This window comes from Nicotiana tabacum, chromosome 1 (assembly GCF_000715075.1).
Source record: "Nicotiana tabacum cultivar K326 chromosome 1, ASM71507v2, whole genome shotgun sequence".
Lineage (NCBI taxonomy): Eukaryota > Viridiplantae > Streptophyta > Magnoliopsida > Solanales > Solanaceae > Nicotiana > Nicotiana tabacum.
Window position 1 is genome coordinate 219,684,520 of NC_134080.1, and position 18,612 is coordinate 219,703,131.

At 31.9% G+C, this 18,612-nt stretch overlaps 1 protein-coding gene and 1 non-coding gene across 2 annotated transcripts; one reads left to right on the forward strand and one right to left on the reverse strand.

Annotated features, from left to right (window-relative positions):
* Window positions 1–6,638: 6,638 nt before the first annotated feature.
* Window positions 6,639–16,616, reverse strand: LOC107776772 (putative aminotransferase TAT2). The gene is made up of 8 exons (XM_016596694.2): window positions 16,602–16,616; window positions 10,529–10,902; window positions 8,861–9,200; window positions 8,272–8,490; window positions 8,121–8,180; window positions 7,714–7,869; window positions 7,537–7,630; window positions 6,639–7,025 (listed from the first exon to the last, which is right to left on the reverse strand). The coding sequence occupies exons 2-8, from the start codon at window positions 10,855–10,857 to the stop codon at window positions 6,895–6,897; spliced, it is 1,329 nt and encodes a 442-aa protein (XP_016452180.1). The 5' UTR covers window positions 10,858–10,902; window positions 16,602–16,616; the 3' UTR covers window positions 6,639–6,894.
* LOC142165481 (U2 spliceosomal RNA) lies at window positions 15,591–15,785 on the forward strand. Its single transcript, XR_012696192.1, has one exon. It is a non-coding gene; the product is annotated as a U2 spliceosomal RNA (small nuclear RNA).
* Window positions 16,617–18,612: the final 1,996 nt, after the last annotated feature.

An 18,612-nucleotide genomic window follows, 5' to 3' on the forward strand; every position in this document is an offset into this window, starting at 1 on the left:
TTACATCTAAGCATTAATTGGTAGTATATTAGAAATTATTTTTAACTTGCTATCACAAGTTAAACTCACTATAGTTTTTTAAAAAATACTTATATTGTTAGTACATAGCCATGTCACAACCACCAATACATTAAGAAAAATGCTATAAAAAGATGTTGCGTATTTTTTTTTCCTCAACATATAAAAGTTTTTGAGCTAATATAAAATGAAGAAATATGTAACTCAACAAATTTACTTTTGTAATTCTAAATATAACTATATACTTTTGCATGATTAGGAATAGGAGACACAAATTTAACTACATAGAATGGAAAAAATAAATGAATGGATAATTAGTACGTGGTAAATTTTATATATTTATCGTTTATAGTTGTATTAAGCTTTAACGGATAAATGTATTAATAATTTATTTATTTAGTCTAAACTGATACCAAAATAAGAAAAGAAATGGACAAAAACTTGGGACAAGCAAGATAACTACGTTTCGCGTTCAGAAATTGAAGTCACCTACAAGGAAATAAATTATATTAATATGCTAATATTTAGGACTTTTTTACTTAGTTCAAATAAGGAATGTTTTGATAAGTACAATTTTAATCAATTTTGAAGTACTACATATTAGGAAAATAACTTAAATTACAATTTTGTCCAAAGTTAAATTTATTTTTAAAGGGTAAAAAAAGCGAACAACATTTCGCTAAGGGCCTTCGTGCTTTTAATATAGTACTAGTCTTGTGGTACACGCGTTGCGCGTGTATCCTATCTAAGTGGATTATTTTGTTAAAAATAACTTAATCATCATGCCAAGTAAACCAAATAGTTCAAAAATATTTTATTTGGGGGGTGATAATTCCTATATATTTTTGATTTTTTAAATATTCCCATCTATAGTTTTCAATTCCTATGAAAATACTCATTTATATATGCTTCCTATTCAATTGATTTTGGTTTCTAGAAACAATTCTTCATTTTGTATTTAAAGAAATATCACCTTAATAAAATTTTAATAAGCAATCAGTGAGTAGGGACTTAATTGTATATGCTATAATTGATTTTATTGGGGAATAAATATTAATTGATAAGTAATTCTCACCAACTATAGGTTCTCATATGACCCAAACTTTTAGGAAAGTTGTTAATTAACCAAAATTCAAGGAAAAGGAATGCCAAGATTTTGCTAATATACCAAAACTTAGAGTAGCAATTTTTAGCTGACCTAAAAAAAGTTGATCAATATTTTTATAGGAATTTGTGCTTTTAAAATAATATAGTTTAGATAGATATAAGAAATTAATAAATATAGAAAGTTTTTTGTTGATTAATTTATTTTTAAAATACATAATTGAATTTCTAAAGAATTAATTTATTGTACATCTATAAATTTATAAAGTCTAATCATTGTTTACTTATTTATCCTCCTTTATATATCTATATTTTTTTAAAAAAAAAGGGGTAAAAATTATCACTCATGGACATGCTCTCTCGATCTATGTAAGATAATGTACTATTTTTTCATGGATTCCAATTGACCAACACCTAACATTTATTAATTCTTTTATGAAAATAAAGCACTCCTAAACCTAAAAGAAATTAAAAGTGAGAAAATTTTAATGTAATTTTCATGTGTTATTTTTTTTATTTTTACAAATATGTTTATATTATATAGTTCAAATAAGAAAGAATTCAATCCACAAAGTTTAGTTGATTTTAAGTCCAAAATATTAAAATATAATTAGATGTATATTCCTAAATATTAGAAAAATAATTAAAAGACTATTTTGTTCGGTGTGGAATCGATATTACAAGAGACAATCTAATTTATAATTTGTTTAAGACGGGCAATTTGGCTGGAATTTATCAATTATACAACATATGAAAAAAATAATATTATTTAATAAGGCTTAGATCAGATGTCTAACTAATTTTCTGTTATAAACCGCATTTGTCCAAATAACCTATATATAATTTATAAATAAATCAGATATGAAATCAGCTAAATCCAAAATATGAAACAAAAATATATTAAAATTAACATAAGTTTGTGAGATATCAAATATAAAATAAGCCAAGCTAAATAAAAAATATGAAACAAACAATTATATAAAAATTAAAAAAAGTTTGTAAGATAAAGAACACATAAATTTAATTACATTCCAGACCAAAACCATTATCAAAAAGAAAGCTTTCCAGAGGATGGCTTACAACACATTAATCTTGTAACAAATGCCTACAAACACCATATACAAATTAAAGACAATGTATAATACAAATTGCTTTTGTATTATATTCAAAGTTCTAATAAAATACGTGAATACAAAATTCAACTACTAATATAATGTTTACAAATGCATAAATACAAAATTCAACTACTAATACAAATAAGTGCATGCAAAATTCAACTACTAATACAAAGTTTACAAGTTGAATGTAAAATTCAACTATTAATATAAATACGTAATACAAAGCTTCTTGCTCTAGGAAAGAGAAAGCAAAACCATTAGTTTTGTGCTGCTCGAACAAGTATTGTTTTAAGGATGAAACCTAAAAGGAGACTAAATATTAAAAAATAATCAAATGACTATTTTGATCAGTATAAACTTTTTATTTGAAGGGTAAAAAAGACGAACAACATTTCGCTAAGAGCGTTTGTGTTTTTAATATAATATAGATATAGATAGATAGATATAGATATAGATTTTCTATTCGAATTCCCTTTCGAATTTTCTATTGTTGGGATTTCAATGTGTTCGAATTCTGATTCTCTGTTTCGTAGGTTCACGAGGAAATGGTGCAGTCAAACTTGTTTATTGACCAAAGATCATTACTATTCGCCACGTGGCTTAAGCTGATTGAGTCTTCTAATTTTGGGCATTTTTTTTCTTAAAGTACTTTTTGGAATTTTTCTACTATGGTCTATGTTCATTTTCTTTATTTTTTTCTTTTTTTTTTAAAGAAGAAATTTTAATTATGGTGTAAATTAGGTATTTTATTGTATTTTCTTTCTGTTTTGACACGTGTCACGATATTATTGGTGCGTGATATTACACATATTTTGAAAAGCTAGTCAACAAAAAGATGGTGTGTACTAGATACACTTTACAAAGGTTATGTGTGTAATGTTATTATTATCCACATAAAGTGTGTAAGGAGGATTTGGGCCATAGATCAGGTGACAACTTATGTAATTTGCCTATATTAAAACAATTAAATCAATCATAGTTATAGGTATTCTTGTATTGGGCTTGCTCAAGAGGCGGACCTAAGATTTAGAGATAGTTGGTGCACATTCACAGGGGCGGATCTACCATGTAAAATATGATTCACGTAAACCCGTGGTCCTCGGGTTAAAGTATAGATATGATGTATATAATTTGGCGAAAATAGGTATATATACTTGACGGAACCCATAGTCAAAAGAGACCAAGTGGTGCATTGGTTTTGGTCTCTTATTTCCAATAGCCTAAGGTCAGGGGATCAAATCTACATTCAATCAAAATTTACTTTATATATAGGCTTTTTTACTTTTAACTCGTGTCAGAAATTAATTATATTCGATAACCGAAAAGTATATAAAATTTGTATAATTGTGTATATATATATACAAAAAAATATGTATTTTTCGACTATTATTTTGAAACCGGCTATACAATATCATTTTTCCTTGTATATATAAGGTGTCCTACTAAATCACTATTTTGAAATTTTATTTATATATATATATATATATATATATATATATATATATATATATATATATATATGTGTGTGTGTGTGTGTGTGTGTGTGTGTGTGAAATTTTGCCGAACTTTATAGGTGCCGGTGACCCCTCGTTCTATAATATAGGTCCGTTTCTACCTATCAGTCTCAAACCGGCTATACAATATCATTTTTCCTTGTATATATAAGGTGTCCTACTAAATCACTATTTTGAAATTATATATATATGAAATTTTGCCGAACTTTATAGGTGCCGGTGACCCCTCGTTCTATAATATAGGTCCGTTTCTACCTATCAGTCTCTTTCGGATGATGAAATAACCTCACCAAAATAATCGTGCTAAGCATTCTTCAGGCGTGGCTTATTATGACTGCCAACAGGAAAACTAATGCATGCACAAAATAATCAAGAATTCTCACAAAAATAACGTTTATGTAGGAAGGGTCTAGTGTTTAGATAAGCCTATTTCAGATTGAGTTTAAGTTATATGTAAGGTTTTTAAAATATTTACACAATCAGGACAATCATGTAATTATAGGTAATCTCTTGATAAGCATTAATTAGTTTTTGGTTAAAATGGTAACTAGCCTCCTATCACATGTTAAATTTATTGATAAAATTTTTTACACAATCTCTGGTTGTGCTCATTTAGGGGGCATTTGCATTTATACACATTTTTTGTGTCACGTTTTAACTTGTGACCGCTTTGCAAAAAACAATTGCAAGCGTACCCGTTTTTTCGCATAACTTCAGCATACGGGGCTGAAATAACAAAGGCAATCACGCAAAACTTCAGCATTCTAGTAGTCGGGCCTGAAGTTCAGCTCTAGAGCTGAAGTTTTTGTTTTGTAACTGGCGAACTTCAGCTCTAGAGCTGAAGCACCACAATTAGTAGTGATTTTTTTAAGAAAAATAGTGTACATCTTCTCAGCTCAAACACGAATAAACATACAAAATCTCCAAAATTTTACAGCTCATCCTACTGGTAACATAAAAAGACTAATTTGCTGTAAATTTGGAGCAGAAGTACAACTGCCGAACTGTTCAATTAAAAAAAATTGACATTATAACTAAAGCAGCGTTGCTTCTGGAGATAAATACCAGTTTGTTTTGTAACTTGAAGAAGAAAACAAAGGAAGAGAAGGAGGAGGAGAAAGGGGACTGAAGTTATTTAAAAAGTGGGTACAAGTTAAAAGTTTTTAAAAAAATGGGTATAGGTTAAATGGGGGCGACCAAATAGGGCGCCCCGTGCAATTTTTACTCATTTAGGCTAGGTTGTCAAATTTGGCCCAAGCTCATATGACCTACCCAACCCGCCTAAAGTTGGGTTGGGTATTGACCTACTCATTTATTAAACTCAGCACATCTTGATCCAACCCAACTTAACCAATTTAAAATTGGAAAAATGACACTGTATAGCCGCTCTCAAAATAATAACCGAAATATATTTTTTTTTTATATATATATACATTTCGTATGTTATATACAAAAATTATACAAATTTATACACTTTTTTGTTTGATAACAAAAGAACAAAAGTCTTATTTAACATTTATATACTCCCATAAGAAAATAACACATATTAATTAAAGTTTAGTAAAAGTTGGGGGATTGAGCTATGACCCTATTTTAGTCCAACTTGACGCAGCTCATCTCAGTCAAGTAACTTTTGGGCGGGTCAAATACAGCTCATCTCTACCCAAGTAATTTTTGGGCGGGTCATTTGACCCGCTCAAAATCGGCCCAAATCACCTATTTGACACCCCGATGCCTAGCAACTTTTTTATATGGATATAAGGCTTTATATTAAAGGTAAAGGAAGTACTAGAGTCATTGGAAACTTGATGGGGATGGTGGGTGAAGGTGTGACCCCAACCCTTTTTCTTATTCATTAGCCACGAAAAGCATGTGGAAAGTTGGAAGAATTAATAGCCTGTTTGGCCAAGCTTCTAAAATCTGCTTATTTTGAGAAGTGTTTTTTTTAAAAGTGCTTTTCAAAAAAGTACTTTTGGTGAGAATCGGTTTGTGTTTTGTTAATTAATTTGAAAAACACTTTTGAGCAATAATTAGTGTTTTGCCAAGCCTTTGAAAACTTCTTTTAAGTGTATTTTTTTCAAAAGTGCTTCTCAGAAAAATGCTTTTGGAGAAAATCTACATTTTTCTGCTTCTCAAAAACTGTTTCTGCTTCTCCTCAGAAACACTTTTTTTCCTTCTAAAAGTTTGGCCAAACACCTCAATTTTTAGTCAAAAGCACTTTTGGCCCCAAAAAAAGCTTGCCCAAACAGGCTATAAGAGAGGGAAAGTGATCCATTCCTCCTTACTGGTAAATGCTCCTTCCAATGTGTTTGTTGGGTAGCTTTAGGTAGCTCAATTGTTGCAATAGTCTATCTTTTTATGGGTATATTGTATGCAATTAGGTAAAAATATTCATGCATCTTAGGCTCTTGCTTTGAAGAGGCTTTGACAAAGAACTCGGCATTCTCGCTTATCTTATTAAGACTCACTTGTCTTTCGGGCTTGAGCCTACTACCAAAGATCCCGAAGAAAAGGTGATGCCCAATAGGGGAAGACTATCTTTCTCATTATCTTTAATAAGTAAAGTAGGCTACCAGTCATGTATAAGTTTTAGAAGCATAATTCATGTATGCAATGCATGAGATCCCACAACCAGTCAAATACAACAACAACAACAACAACAACCTAGTAAAATCCCATAAATGAGGTCTGAAGAGGGTAGCGAGTACGCAAACCTTACCCCCTACCCGATGAGGCAGAGAGGCTGTTTCCAATAGACTTTCAATTCAGGAAGACGGAAAGAAAATAAGAAGAGACATTATATCAGTACCGTCAACAGAAACCATAAAAATAGTAGCAGCATCATAAAAACCATAAAATAGATGACATGCAATACAACTCAAAATCAATAGTAATTACATATTTCATTTTTGGTATGTGTAATTCAGGTTTTTCTTGCACATTATTACGTACATGATTGGCAGTTGAATGTGTTTGTAACTTGCCATGTAATCAACCTATAAAATTAATATAGACAAGTATATTCATAAATCAATAAATTGTTATAACTTGCACTATGACTGTGACTAAGCAATCCAACTGTAGCTATAGGTGCTCAGCAGAGAAGAAGATCGATTACAAGGATCGCTTACTAAGTAGAATCAACAATGACCATTTTCTTGATATGAATGCCTTTGACAGAACGATTTGAGCCGTCCTAGTGCTTCCTCAAGAGAAGACGGATCCGCTGCAAAGGTTATTCTAATCCAGTTTTTGAGACCCACAGCGAGTCCTGCAAATGTTTTGTCCAAAGAAAGAAGAAGAATTAACCTAAATAGTCACCCACTCAACCTCTTAAACTAGAAATAGTCGGCAGATATATAATATGTGTATAACCGTATATAATAAGATATCAGTGTATAATCTATGTATAGCGGCTCGGAAAAGTAAACAGCAATCCAGCCAACTGTTTTGTAAAAATCCAAGTAAGACATCATCTTGATATTTCAATAATATGCATGCTCATTTATATCTCCGAAAGCCTTGGAGCAACGATAATCAGCCATTGATGCTTGCATCAGGGTAGGCTGCCTACATCACACCCCCTTGGGTTGCGGCCCTTTCCTGGACCCTGCATAAAAGTGGAATGCTTCGTGCACTGGGCTGCCCGTTTTTTCATTTATATCTCCAAACAATTATTTCCTGAACTATTAGACTTCCTCTTATTTTTGTTCTCTTTCGTGTTTGTGGTTTTACTTTTTCACTACTACGACCATCATTCTTACTAAATTGTTAATTCTTACCTGGAAGGAGTATAACAGATTCTTCTTTCGCCAGTTTGAAACAGAAGTCAATATCATCGCTAATGTCTGTTAAAAGCGATAGATTCAGCTTCACCTGCATATATTAGAGAAATTGTATAAAGAAGGAGAGCATGTCGCGGATAAATTTATAGGTGTTTGATTTCTCTTACTGCTTACCATTACGGCCATTGAGCCTTCTGGTTTATGTGGACAGCTAATACAAGGAATCTCCTTTATCTTTTCGCAACAAATGTCAGCTGTCCACTTCAACAAGTTAATAGTCTTCCTGAAGAAAACTTCTTCGGTTTGCTGAATAATGCGAGGGACCGCCGCCTTCAACATCAACGGTTGTTAGTATCAGGTTATTGGCGCTGATATTAAATGGCTTGCCTAAAATTCCGATATGGGATAGCTATTGCAACCAAATATCTGATAAATATAATCCCAAATTTTATCCTGGAATTAATAATCCTTGTCCTGATAACCAAATGACCCCTAATTGTATTTATGAGTTATCATATCAATAGCCAAAACTCTACGACGCTTTAGACATATAATAACAATATGAAGGATTAAATGTAAACCTGTATAAAGGTAGCTGGACCTCCGCAAATGTCACAATACTTCTTAATGCGCTCAACAAACTGACAAATCAATTCCATAGAAAAGTCGTGTTATTGCTGATATACCATAATTGATCCCTAAGTACTTGATTATGCTGTGTTTAGTACAAACCTTTGGATTTTTGAAGGTGCCATTGGGATCATTTGTGACAAGCCAACCGAGCCGCCATCCAGGAACTAACCATCGCTTAGATAAAGAACCAAGAGTAAGCACGGGAGCAATGGCGCCAAAAACTCCCATCGACACAAATGGTTTAGCTCCAAAAGCAAGGTGCCCGTATACTTCATCCGCAATCACTATGGTCCTAAGCTTCTTAGCAGTTTCTGCAATCTGATATTAACACACAAAACAAATTCTCAGAACTAATGCATACTGCAAAAAGAAAGGAAAAGAATAGTACTCCACGCGTTTCAATTTCTATGTCTTACTTTCCTTTTTCAATCTGTTTCAAAAGGAATGTCGCCTTTCTATATTTAGTAAATTCTTAATTTCAACATTCCCATGTTACCCTTAATGACACTACTATGTTTAAGACCACAGAATTCAAAGGGTATTTTGGTATGTTATACACATCTTTACTTTAAGACGACAAAATGCAAAAAATTTCTTTACATTCTTAAACTTCATGCCCAGGCAAACTAAGACATGAAATAAAACGGAGGAAGTAATCGTTGTGTGTAAAAAGAGTACTAAGAGCAACCTCTTGAAGATGCTGATAACTATAAACATTTCCACAAGGGTTCCCAGGATTTATAACAACTATGCCAATTGTGTTACGATCTGCAAGAGCTTCAACAGCTTTGAGATCAACCTCCCAGCCCTTGTCCGGAACAAGATCAAAGTATCTAACTTCGATGTGCCTAAAGGCAGCACAAAGTGCATAAATTGGGAAACCAGGCCTTGGTAGTAATATGTTAGCACCGGGGCGAGCCAGAATTGACAAGGCTATTTCAATGGCTTGAGTGCAACCAGCTGTGACATAAACATCATCTGCACATAATTTTTCTGTAAGGTCACTCGACAAATAATCTGCAATTGCCCTGTTCGATCAATAACATGCAACAACGAATTAAAACTAAGGAACCAAGTGGTAAAAGACAAAAATAAAGTAACTTCATTGAACGTTCAGAACTTCAATTCAAGAAAAAGAAAAGGAACATAAAGGGGAAAAGACGTTACTACCTCCTAATATTTTCTGCAATCTTTTTATGTTTTTGCGCATAAGACGGACTGGTAATAACCTTAATCATAAGAGTATTTGTCTAAACTACCATTTATCTCTCATTATATATCTCACTTAATTAACATTGCACTAACTAGAACAGTATAGGTAAATTTGGAAAGAAGCATTATTACTTCTTGTTTTTCTAAAACGTCAAATATTTTGAAACAAATTCAGATTGCACTAATATTTGGGACCAAAGGGAGTAACAAATATCGAATGCCCACAGTAATAACAAGAAAAGCTCATACTTTTCCTAATTGTATATATTTGCAGTATAATTGAAGGCGAATTAAGGTTATGGCCTAGTGGTCAATCAATAAAGTGGATTGAGACATGAAGTCTCATGTGCAAATACGCTGAACAGAAATATTAGGTGATTTTTTATCATCTATCCAAACCTTGACGGACAAAGTTACTCGATACCTAATGAGAGATAGTAGATACCCCGTGTAATTAATTGAGGTACATGCAAGCTGGCCAAGAACATCATGGTTTTTAAAAAAAACGAAGGAGAATTGAGGTGAGTGTACATTACTAAAACGTCAAATATTTTGAAACAAATTCAGATTATCAAAACGACTAATATTTGGGACCGGAAGGAGTAACAAATATGGAAAGCCTATAGAGTAACAAGAAAAGCTCATATTTTGCCTAATTGTATATATCTACTTTGCAGTATAATTGAAGGAGAATTCTGTCCAAGCTTTGGTGGACAGAGTTATCCTGTGTTGGCGGGAGGTAGCATGTAGGGCGAAGCTATACTTTGGTAAGGGTGGTAGGATTACACAGTGTATATAGGTAAAATATTAGAATTTAGAGCTTTATAACATATATCGAACACCCTTTGTCGGAAGCATTTTTTTACTTTTTTAAGTTTGAATACCGAAGGGAGCCTTGGCGTAACTGGTAAAGTTGTTGTCATATGACCAGGAGGTCACGAGTTCCACCCGTGGAAACAACCTCTTGCAAAATAGATAGACCATTGGTCTGGTCCTTCCCCGGACCCCGCATAGCGCGAGCTTAACACCGAGCTGCCTTTTTTTAAAATTGAACAAAATAGGAGAAATTCCTGGCTTCGCCGAGCTACACACAGACTGACCCGACGAAGGTAAAACTGAAAAACAATTGAGGTGAAAACATTACCTTCTGGTTTGAGGAAGGCCAACAGTAGGAGAATAACCATTGAATTTGTGAGAAGCAAGAGTTTCAAGAACAGCATTTTGTGCAACATCAGGAGAATGGAAACAAGAATAAGCTGTAGGATCACCCATTCCCAATGATATAACCTTCTTCCTCCTCATATTCTTCTTGAATTTTCCACCATTTTCTTCATCTTCATCTTCAGCTGTTTCTACATTAGCCATTAATAATCCAAGAATGCCTTTGATTGTAATATTATTTGGGGTTTCAATTTCTTGGTTGTTAACTCCGTCACTCAAATTTGCTTTCACTTTCACTCCATTGGTCTCCATTTTTTTAGTTGAAATTTCAGCTCAATTTGAAATTACTCTTCAGTTCTGAAATGGGAAATTTGGTTCGTTAAATAGAGAGACAAAAAATGATAGTCTAAATGATAGCCACTCGTTTTAGACTTCTAGAGCTTCACGCTCTATTTTTTGTTTTTAACCCTTCCAAATCTTGAAACTCTCTAATTCAATTAATTCATACTCGAATCATTTTATATTCTTATATTCGAAATACAAATTATTTGAAATTATTGAATACAGTCATTTTTCTTTTATTTGTAACAAGAAATTCAATTGTTACTATTGCACGCTCACCCAACCAGATTTATTGGTTTTCTTGGTAGAAAATATTGACTTGGCAGTCCAAATATACTTTTGGACTATATAAAATAAGTAACACCAAAATAAAATATAAAAATCAACCCATACGCCCAATCCATCTCGATCCGATTTGTTTATAAGAAAGAATGTTGTAAAAAAAATTTGGTGGATTTTTATCTTTATTAAATGTTCGAATCAGGTGTAAGGGTGGATTTATATGCTTTGTTCGGGCATAAATTATTCTATATGGTCCAAACATCTATGTAGACCGCGAAAGTCCACATTTTTCACTAAAAAAATCAATAAATTTGGTTCAATAATACGGATAGTTGAGTGATTTTCTTGTTACAAATAAAATAAAAGTAACTTTATTCCATAATTTTATATTGTTCAGTGACCATCTGAGTAATGAACTCACGAAATTCACTACTTCAATTAATTCATATTCGGATCGTGCCAATCTATTACGAGATAAAACACTTTCTACCAAAATATCTCTATTTTAAAGGCTCAAATTTTGAGACTTTTGATTAAAGTCGAAACGGTCTCAACCATCTCTACTATTAGGGGTGGGCATATATCGGGTAAAACCGATAACCCGAACCGTTAATTCTTTATTGTGTTATTGCGTTAACGGTTCGGTAACGGGTTAGATTTTTTTATTGGGTTATCGGTTCGGGCTCGGTTTGCATTTTTGTTATTGGGTAAAAACCGATAACCCAATAAGAATGATGTAATTTACTAATTTACCCTTAAGTATATACTAGGGTTATTTATTTTCCTAATTCCCTCTTCACTCTTCACTCTTCAGTCTTCAGTCGTTTGTCTCTCAGTTCTCATTCTTGTTTCCGCCGCAGCTCCCAAGAGTCAAGACGCAAGACTCACCACCAGTTCTCCGCCAGACATCAGTAGATACTGCACAGAAGTGGGAGCGTGCTTTTGTTAAGAAACAACAAAAGTTGGCAGTTTACACGTTCTGGCAGTTTGATTTCTTTGTTTTATATATTGCAAATTTTTTTAGTTGTTTTATCTTATCGGGTAAACCGATAACCGAACCGATAACGATATATAACTGATTAACCGATAACCAATATCTTATCGGTTTGGTTATCGAGTTATGATATTTGTAAACCGATAACCGATAGGCAAAACCGATAATGTTCAAAACTGAACCGAACCGACCGATGCTCACCCCTACCTACTATAGGATTAAACGCTTCTTATCAAGAAGTTCTTCAAATTTAAAGCTCAAGTTATAAAGGTCTTAACTATCTCATCATATTATTTGGTAGAGTGAATATATAGCAAAAATAACATTATATAAACGCTCTCAAAATAATAGTCGAAAAAATATTTTTTTATATACAAAAAATATATAAAGTTTATATATTTGTGCAGCTATTGAATAAATAATTTATATCGCGGACTAAACATGATTTTTGTACGAACATATAGGAGACAAAAGTTAAACCAAACATTTTTTAGGTTGGCATTGGTGGATGAAATTAAACAAACAAAAAATTTAAATTTAAATTCTGCCAAAATTGCTTGAACTGAAAAAAGATCCGTGTTCTAAGTGGGGCCCAGTTGGATACTTGTCGATATCTATATGTGGGACCCATAGGATACTAGGAAACTGTCCGTATTCTCTGACGCTGTGTGGTTAAAAGTTCCCCACGCGCCCGGATGAGAGCTCTATACTCTTCGTGGTGTTGAAAATTATTTTGATTATAATTAAGAAATTTGGTGATTTATAGCCTGTTTGGTCAAGCGGGAAAAATCAGCTTATTTTGAGAAGTGCTTTTGGAGAGAATCAGTTTGTATTTGGCTAATCAGTCTAAAAAAGCACTTTTGAAAATAATTTGTGTTTGGCCAAGCTTTTTAAAAAGTGCTTTTAAGTGTCAAATTACGAATAAGGACATGAATAGATTTACTTGATAATTAATATTATAAGCAAATAAATAATATCAAAAAAATTTTATTACATGCAATATTTAAAAAAAATCATTTTATTTAAGTAAAATATGAAAATAAAATTAAAAAGTACTTAATTCTTTTAATATAAGTTAAATATATTAAAATTCCTTCAACAAATATAAAAACATTCACCCCTAAAGACACTATATATCAGAAAGTTTCCTAAAAATAAGAAGAAATATTTATAAATTAATATCCTAAGTATTAGGTTTAAGGGTTATTTTGGTATATACTATATTTTGTTAAGGGTATTTTAGGTAAGAAGAAAAGCCAAAACTGCTTCTGCTTCTGCTTTTGGAAAGAAGCTATTTTTTTCTGCTTCTCTGAAACTGCTTCTGCTTCTTCCCAAAAGCACTTTTTTTCCCAAATAAGCTTGGCCAAACACCTCAAATTAAGAAAAAAAAGTGCTTTTGAAAAAAAAAATAATAATACTTTTTTCCCCTTGAGAAGCTTGGCCAAACAGGCTATTAGAATACTTTTCAACGTGTATTATTTTGCCTCGATTAATTATAAAGAAAAACAACTTTTTATACTGATTTTCTTATTTTTCTTTTGAATTTTAAACAGTTTTTAATATACATAATATATATTTTTTATTTATAATGCTACCTTATTTATATAAAAATTAAAATTTTGTGGAGCTTATTCCCTGGCTGATAAACGTTTTAAAACAGTGTTTAATCAGATAGAATATTCATGGATTGTGTAAAATACACTAAAAATATATAAAATGTTAATAAGTAAAATCAATTTAATATTTAGGCACCAAAACATATGTATTACAATAATATATTAAATTATCAAATAGATCAAGCATATTACAAAAGATATAATCAAATATTTCAAAAAGGTAAAGAAGAAATATGTTTAATTTTAGGCACAGAGTAAGCACCTTAACGTTTTTAAAAAAAAATTATATGAACGTATTAATATTTGTTACTTAACCATGATCAAGTCATATGTATTACTACTTTAATTTTTACTTATCAAACCAATTTTGTATCTTAATACATACTTTCCTCCCTCAAGATTAATGAATTAGGGTAAATAATAGTGCATTATATATTTTCAATATAGATGTCATTAAAGATGATTGGTTGACTAAGGGCCTATTTGGCCATAAAAAAAAGATGCCTTTTTTCGAAAAAAAGTCTCCTTTTTTTGAAATCAATATTTGGCCATGAAATTTTCGATTTTTACTTAAAGATGAATTTTGAAATTTTAAAAATTTGAAAAACTTAAAAAAAAAAATTCAAAATTTTTACTTCAGATCACTCACAAAAATTGAAAAAACCCCAAAATTATATTCATGTCCAAACAAAACTCTAACTTTCAAATACCATTTTCACTTGAATTTTTTGTTCACTTTTTTTCGAAATTTTATATTCACTTTTTTCCGAAAGATGATTGGTTGACTAAACTCCAATCGCTCAGACATTCTTTATTGTGAGGGCACATTTTTTCGATTATTAGAAAAGAACAAAAATTTTCTGTCAATTCATATGTCGATCTAACTTAAGGAACATAAACAATTCAATTTTAGATTAATTGAGGGGTGAAACTCATTTAAGTTGTCTACGTAACAATTACTTCCAATAGATGAGTTTGGCTTCTAAATATTTGCTAAGTTGAACGAGTAAAAACGACAGAAAGGAATTGAAGCTGCCTTTTATATATAAAACACTTCAAGGGCGGAATTAGGGTTTAAATTTTATGGGTTCGATCTTTAAAATTATTAATATTTAGCTAGTTATATTTCTAAAATTATGAATTCATAATTAATATTTACTAAAATTTTAATAAATTTTTATACATAAATTATTATTTCGCGTCTAAATTATCGAGTTCATATGAATCCAATACCTCAGAGCTACAACAAGTATTCCTCTTGTTGTGTAGCTTAAGCTTAACAAAAGAAATATTTATAGTCAAGTAAAAAGAGAAAAGAACTATAAGACTTTTGAACTTGTAGTATAAAATAAGATATATATATATATATTTTGTGTAGTTATAAAACATTGCATAAAGATAAATTATTTTCAAATAAGGAAAGGAGTCATTCTTTTTGGCACGGACTAAAAAAATAGGTTCACATAAATTGAAACGAAGAGTATTGAATATATATAGAAAATTATACTATGTATAGAGATCAAAATTTACTTTGAATAAATATATAGTATTAAATTTTGAACACCCTTTATAAAATTCCTGATTTCGCCACTAAATACACCCACATAAAACTGTAATAAGTCCTTAATGTAAACATGGTGCTTGTTTTAACTATGGAAGAGAAATTATTTTCTAGTAAAAGTTATCGAGGTACTAAAAAAATTATACTATCTCTTTTTGGAACATATGAGAACTACTTTAAGATTCGGCCATTTGTCGCTCCGATTCGTATAAGGGAAAAAACTTCTTTAAAAGAACAACTATTCAAATGCATACATTTCTCGGCCTTTTGGCAAAGATCAAGTGTAGTATCTATTTTTATCAGTTTAATATATGATGAGTGAGACATCAGCCCACACGATATTAACTCAATTTTTTAAGAGAAATGTCCATTAGAGTAGCTTGTTATCCGGGCCTTCACGCATCGCTTAGGCGTTGCACTACAGCCCAAGCCTGGAGCCAGGGGCGGATGTATAGGTAAAATGACGGAGCACATGAACCCATGGTCTTTCGGCAAAATTAAATATTTTATGTACATATTTTTAAAAATTGATATAATATTAACTGTTGGCACCCATGCTCCAAGAAGGTTGAACGGGGCACTTGGTTGAAAGTTGTGTTATTATCTAGAGGAATAACGATCAATTCCACTCAATACATTTTTTCTTCCTTTTTTTTTAATTATGCACTCATGTACTAAAAATCCTAGATACGCCTATGCCTGGAGCACCCCCAAAAAAAAAACTATTCAAATGCAACTTTAGTTTGTCTTCAAAGTTAACCATGCAGGGGCGGGTCTAAAGGTGTGAGTATGGGTTCCCGAGAACGCAGTAGCTTTTGGCTAGATCCCGTATTTGTATTAAGAAAATCATTCAATGTATAAGAATATTTAGTTGGGAACCCAGTTCTTTAGTCTGGTTATTATAATATATTAATTTAAAATCGATGTAGGAACCCATAAACTAAAAATCCTAGATCCGCCCCTGTAACCATGTGTATCAAATCTAATCGTTGAAACAAAGCAAATTTAACCATGTTATTATCATTTCATCAATATTGATGAGGATAATATGATCTAAAATGTAAATAGACATTTAACATAATAACTACACCTTTTCTCAAAGCTATAAATTTAATTCCAGCATAATATTAAACGTCTATCGTAAACCGTTTTTTTCTTTTAATACAAAGTAAAACTAAGACTAAACTCTATAGTATTATGTTAAAAACAAAAAGGTGATATTTCATTTTAGTAAGCATTATTCTTCCAGTAGAAAACATACCTGTAAGTAGAAGTAGATGAAACTTTGTCGAGAAATGCAATTGTAGCAACCTTAGCAGTTGTGTGAAATTGTGGCTGCCCATTCCCCGTATATATATAGAGAGAGAGTTTTGAGGTACTGGATAGATCTGGATCCAAACTTTTGATGCAAAAAATAATTTATGTGTAAAAAATTATTATAATTGAAATAAAATAATTGAAATGAACTTGTAACTTTGAAAAATAGTGAGTTCAAACCTAAAACCTTAAAAATTGATCTCACTAAGAGTGTGTTTGGTATGAATCCCGAAAAATGATTGATTTTATTACTTATTTTTACTTGTCTGGTTGGTGAATGAAAAACTTTTTTCAAAAAATATTTTATGCTACTTTTCTTACCCCTTCCTCTTCCCCCAAATCCCTATGTATTTTTCTTCGTACCAAACACACTCTAAATCTCCCAAGTTTTTGGATAATAGAGATACATAGGATTAGAAAGACACATAGTAATGTGAGTCAGCAGTTATGCAGATGAGGATGACAAGTCTCACATGAAGACGTCTCTGCCTGTTCGTAGATGAGGAGAAAGATAGCAAAATGAGTTGGAAAAATAGAATTTGATGACTATAGCCATAGAGAATATTTCCCTCAAAAAATATTCAGAAAACAATTCTATTTTGTTAGTATATTATATTTGTAAAATAATTCTGGAGAAAAAAAACAATATATAAACAGAAATGTAGAAGAAACAAAAATTAATTCGAGTCCGCTGAATAATTCACAGTGTTTAATTATAAGTTTCGTCTTCTAACCTGAGAATGAATAAAGAATTCTTGGCACAGAGAATATTGTTATGTCGAGGAAGAGGCAAACCCAAAAATAAAGAAGATAAAGAACACCAAATTTAACGTGGAAAACCCTTCAAATCGAAGGTAAAAACCACGGGATCACAAAGATCCAAAAAAACTCCACTATAACAATAAGATGGTTACAAAAGTTCTCCAAATTGGCTACACAACAAGTGTCAAACACGGAGTAGCAACAAGAGCAACAACTAATCAATTGAAAAAAAGAGTATAATCCACAAAAATAAAGTTGATGTTCGAGGCTCGAAATAAGATGCTATGAGCCTCCAAATCCGATCTTCACCGTTCAAATCTAAGACCAAGAGGTTACGAACACTCAATCACAATTGCAGCCCGATCCAACATTGTTCTCGTTATTTTCAGCTTTCTTTCCTTCTCTAGTGTCTTGATTCAACTTGCGGCAAAACCTTTTGATGTGTCCTTCCTTGCCACAGTGGTTGCATGTAATATTATAGTATTTGGACCTTGACTTACTTCTACTTTTACCTCTATTCCTTGAGCCTCTTGTTCTATCTCTCCCCCGGTCTTCTGTAACCAATATATCTACTTGTGAGGACGAACCCTAAGATTTTCTCCTTACTTCCTCGTTCAACACACCACTCTTGGCATATTCCATGGTCACCTTACCTACAGGAGCTGAATTTGTCAAAGAAACATGAAGAGTTTCCCAAGAGTCTGGCAGAGTATTAAGAAGTCAAAGTCCTTGTATCTCATCATCAAAATTAACTCTCATTCCAGATAGTTGATCAAGGACGCCTTGAAAATCATTTATGTGATCAAGGATAGGGTTGCCTTCCTTGTATTTAAAGGTCATCAATTGCTTTAGCAGAAATAATTATTTGTTCCCGATTTTTGAAGCATAAAGAGTCTCTAGCTTTCCCCACAATGATCTTGCACGTATCTCGTTCACAATATGGTTGCGAAAATTATCTCCAACCTATTGTAGTATATATCCACAGACTTGTTGGTGCTCGAGATCCCAATCTTCATCGGATATACTCTCAGGTTTATGAGCTGAAAAATGGGTAGATGCATCTTCTTCACGAACAACAAGTCTTTCATCTTGCTTCTCCAAACATTATAATTTCTCCCATTTAAACATACCATCTTGCTCATATTCCCCTTCATTCCGTAACAACCCGGATAAATAACCAAGGCTCTGATACC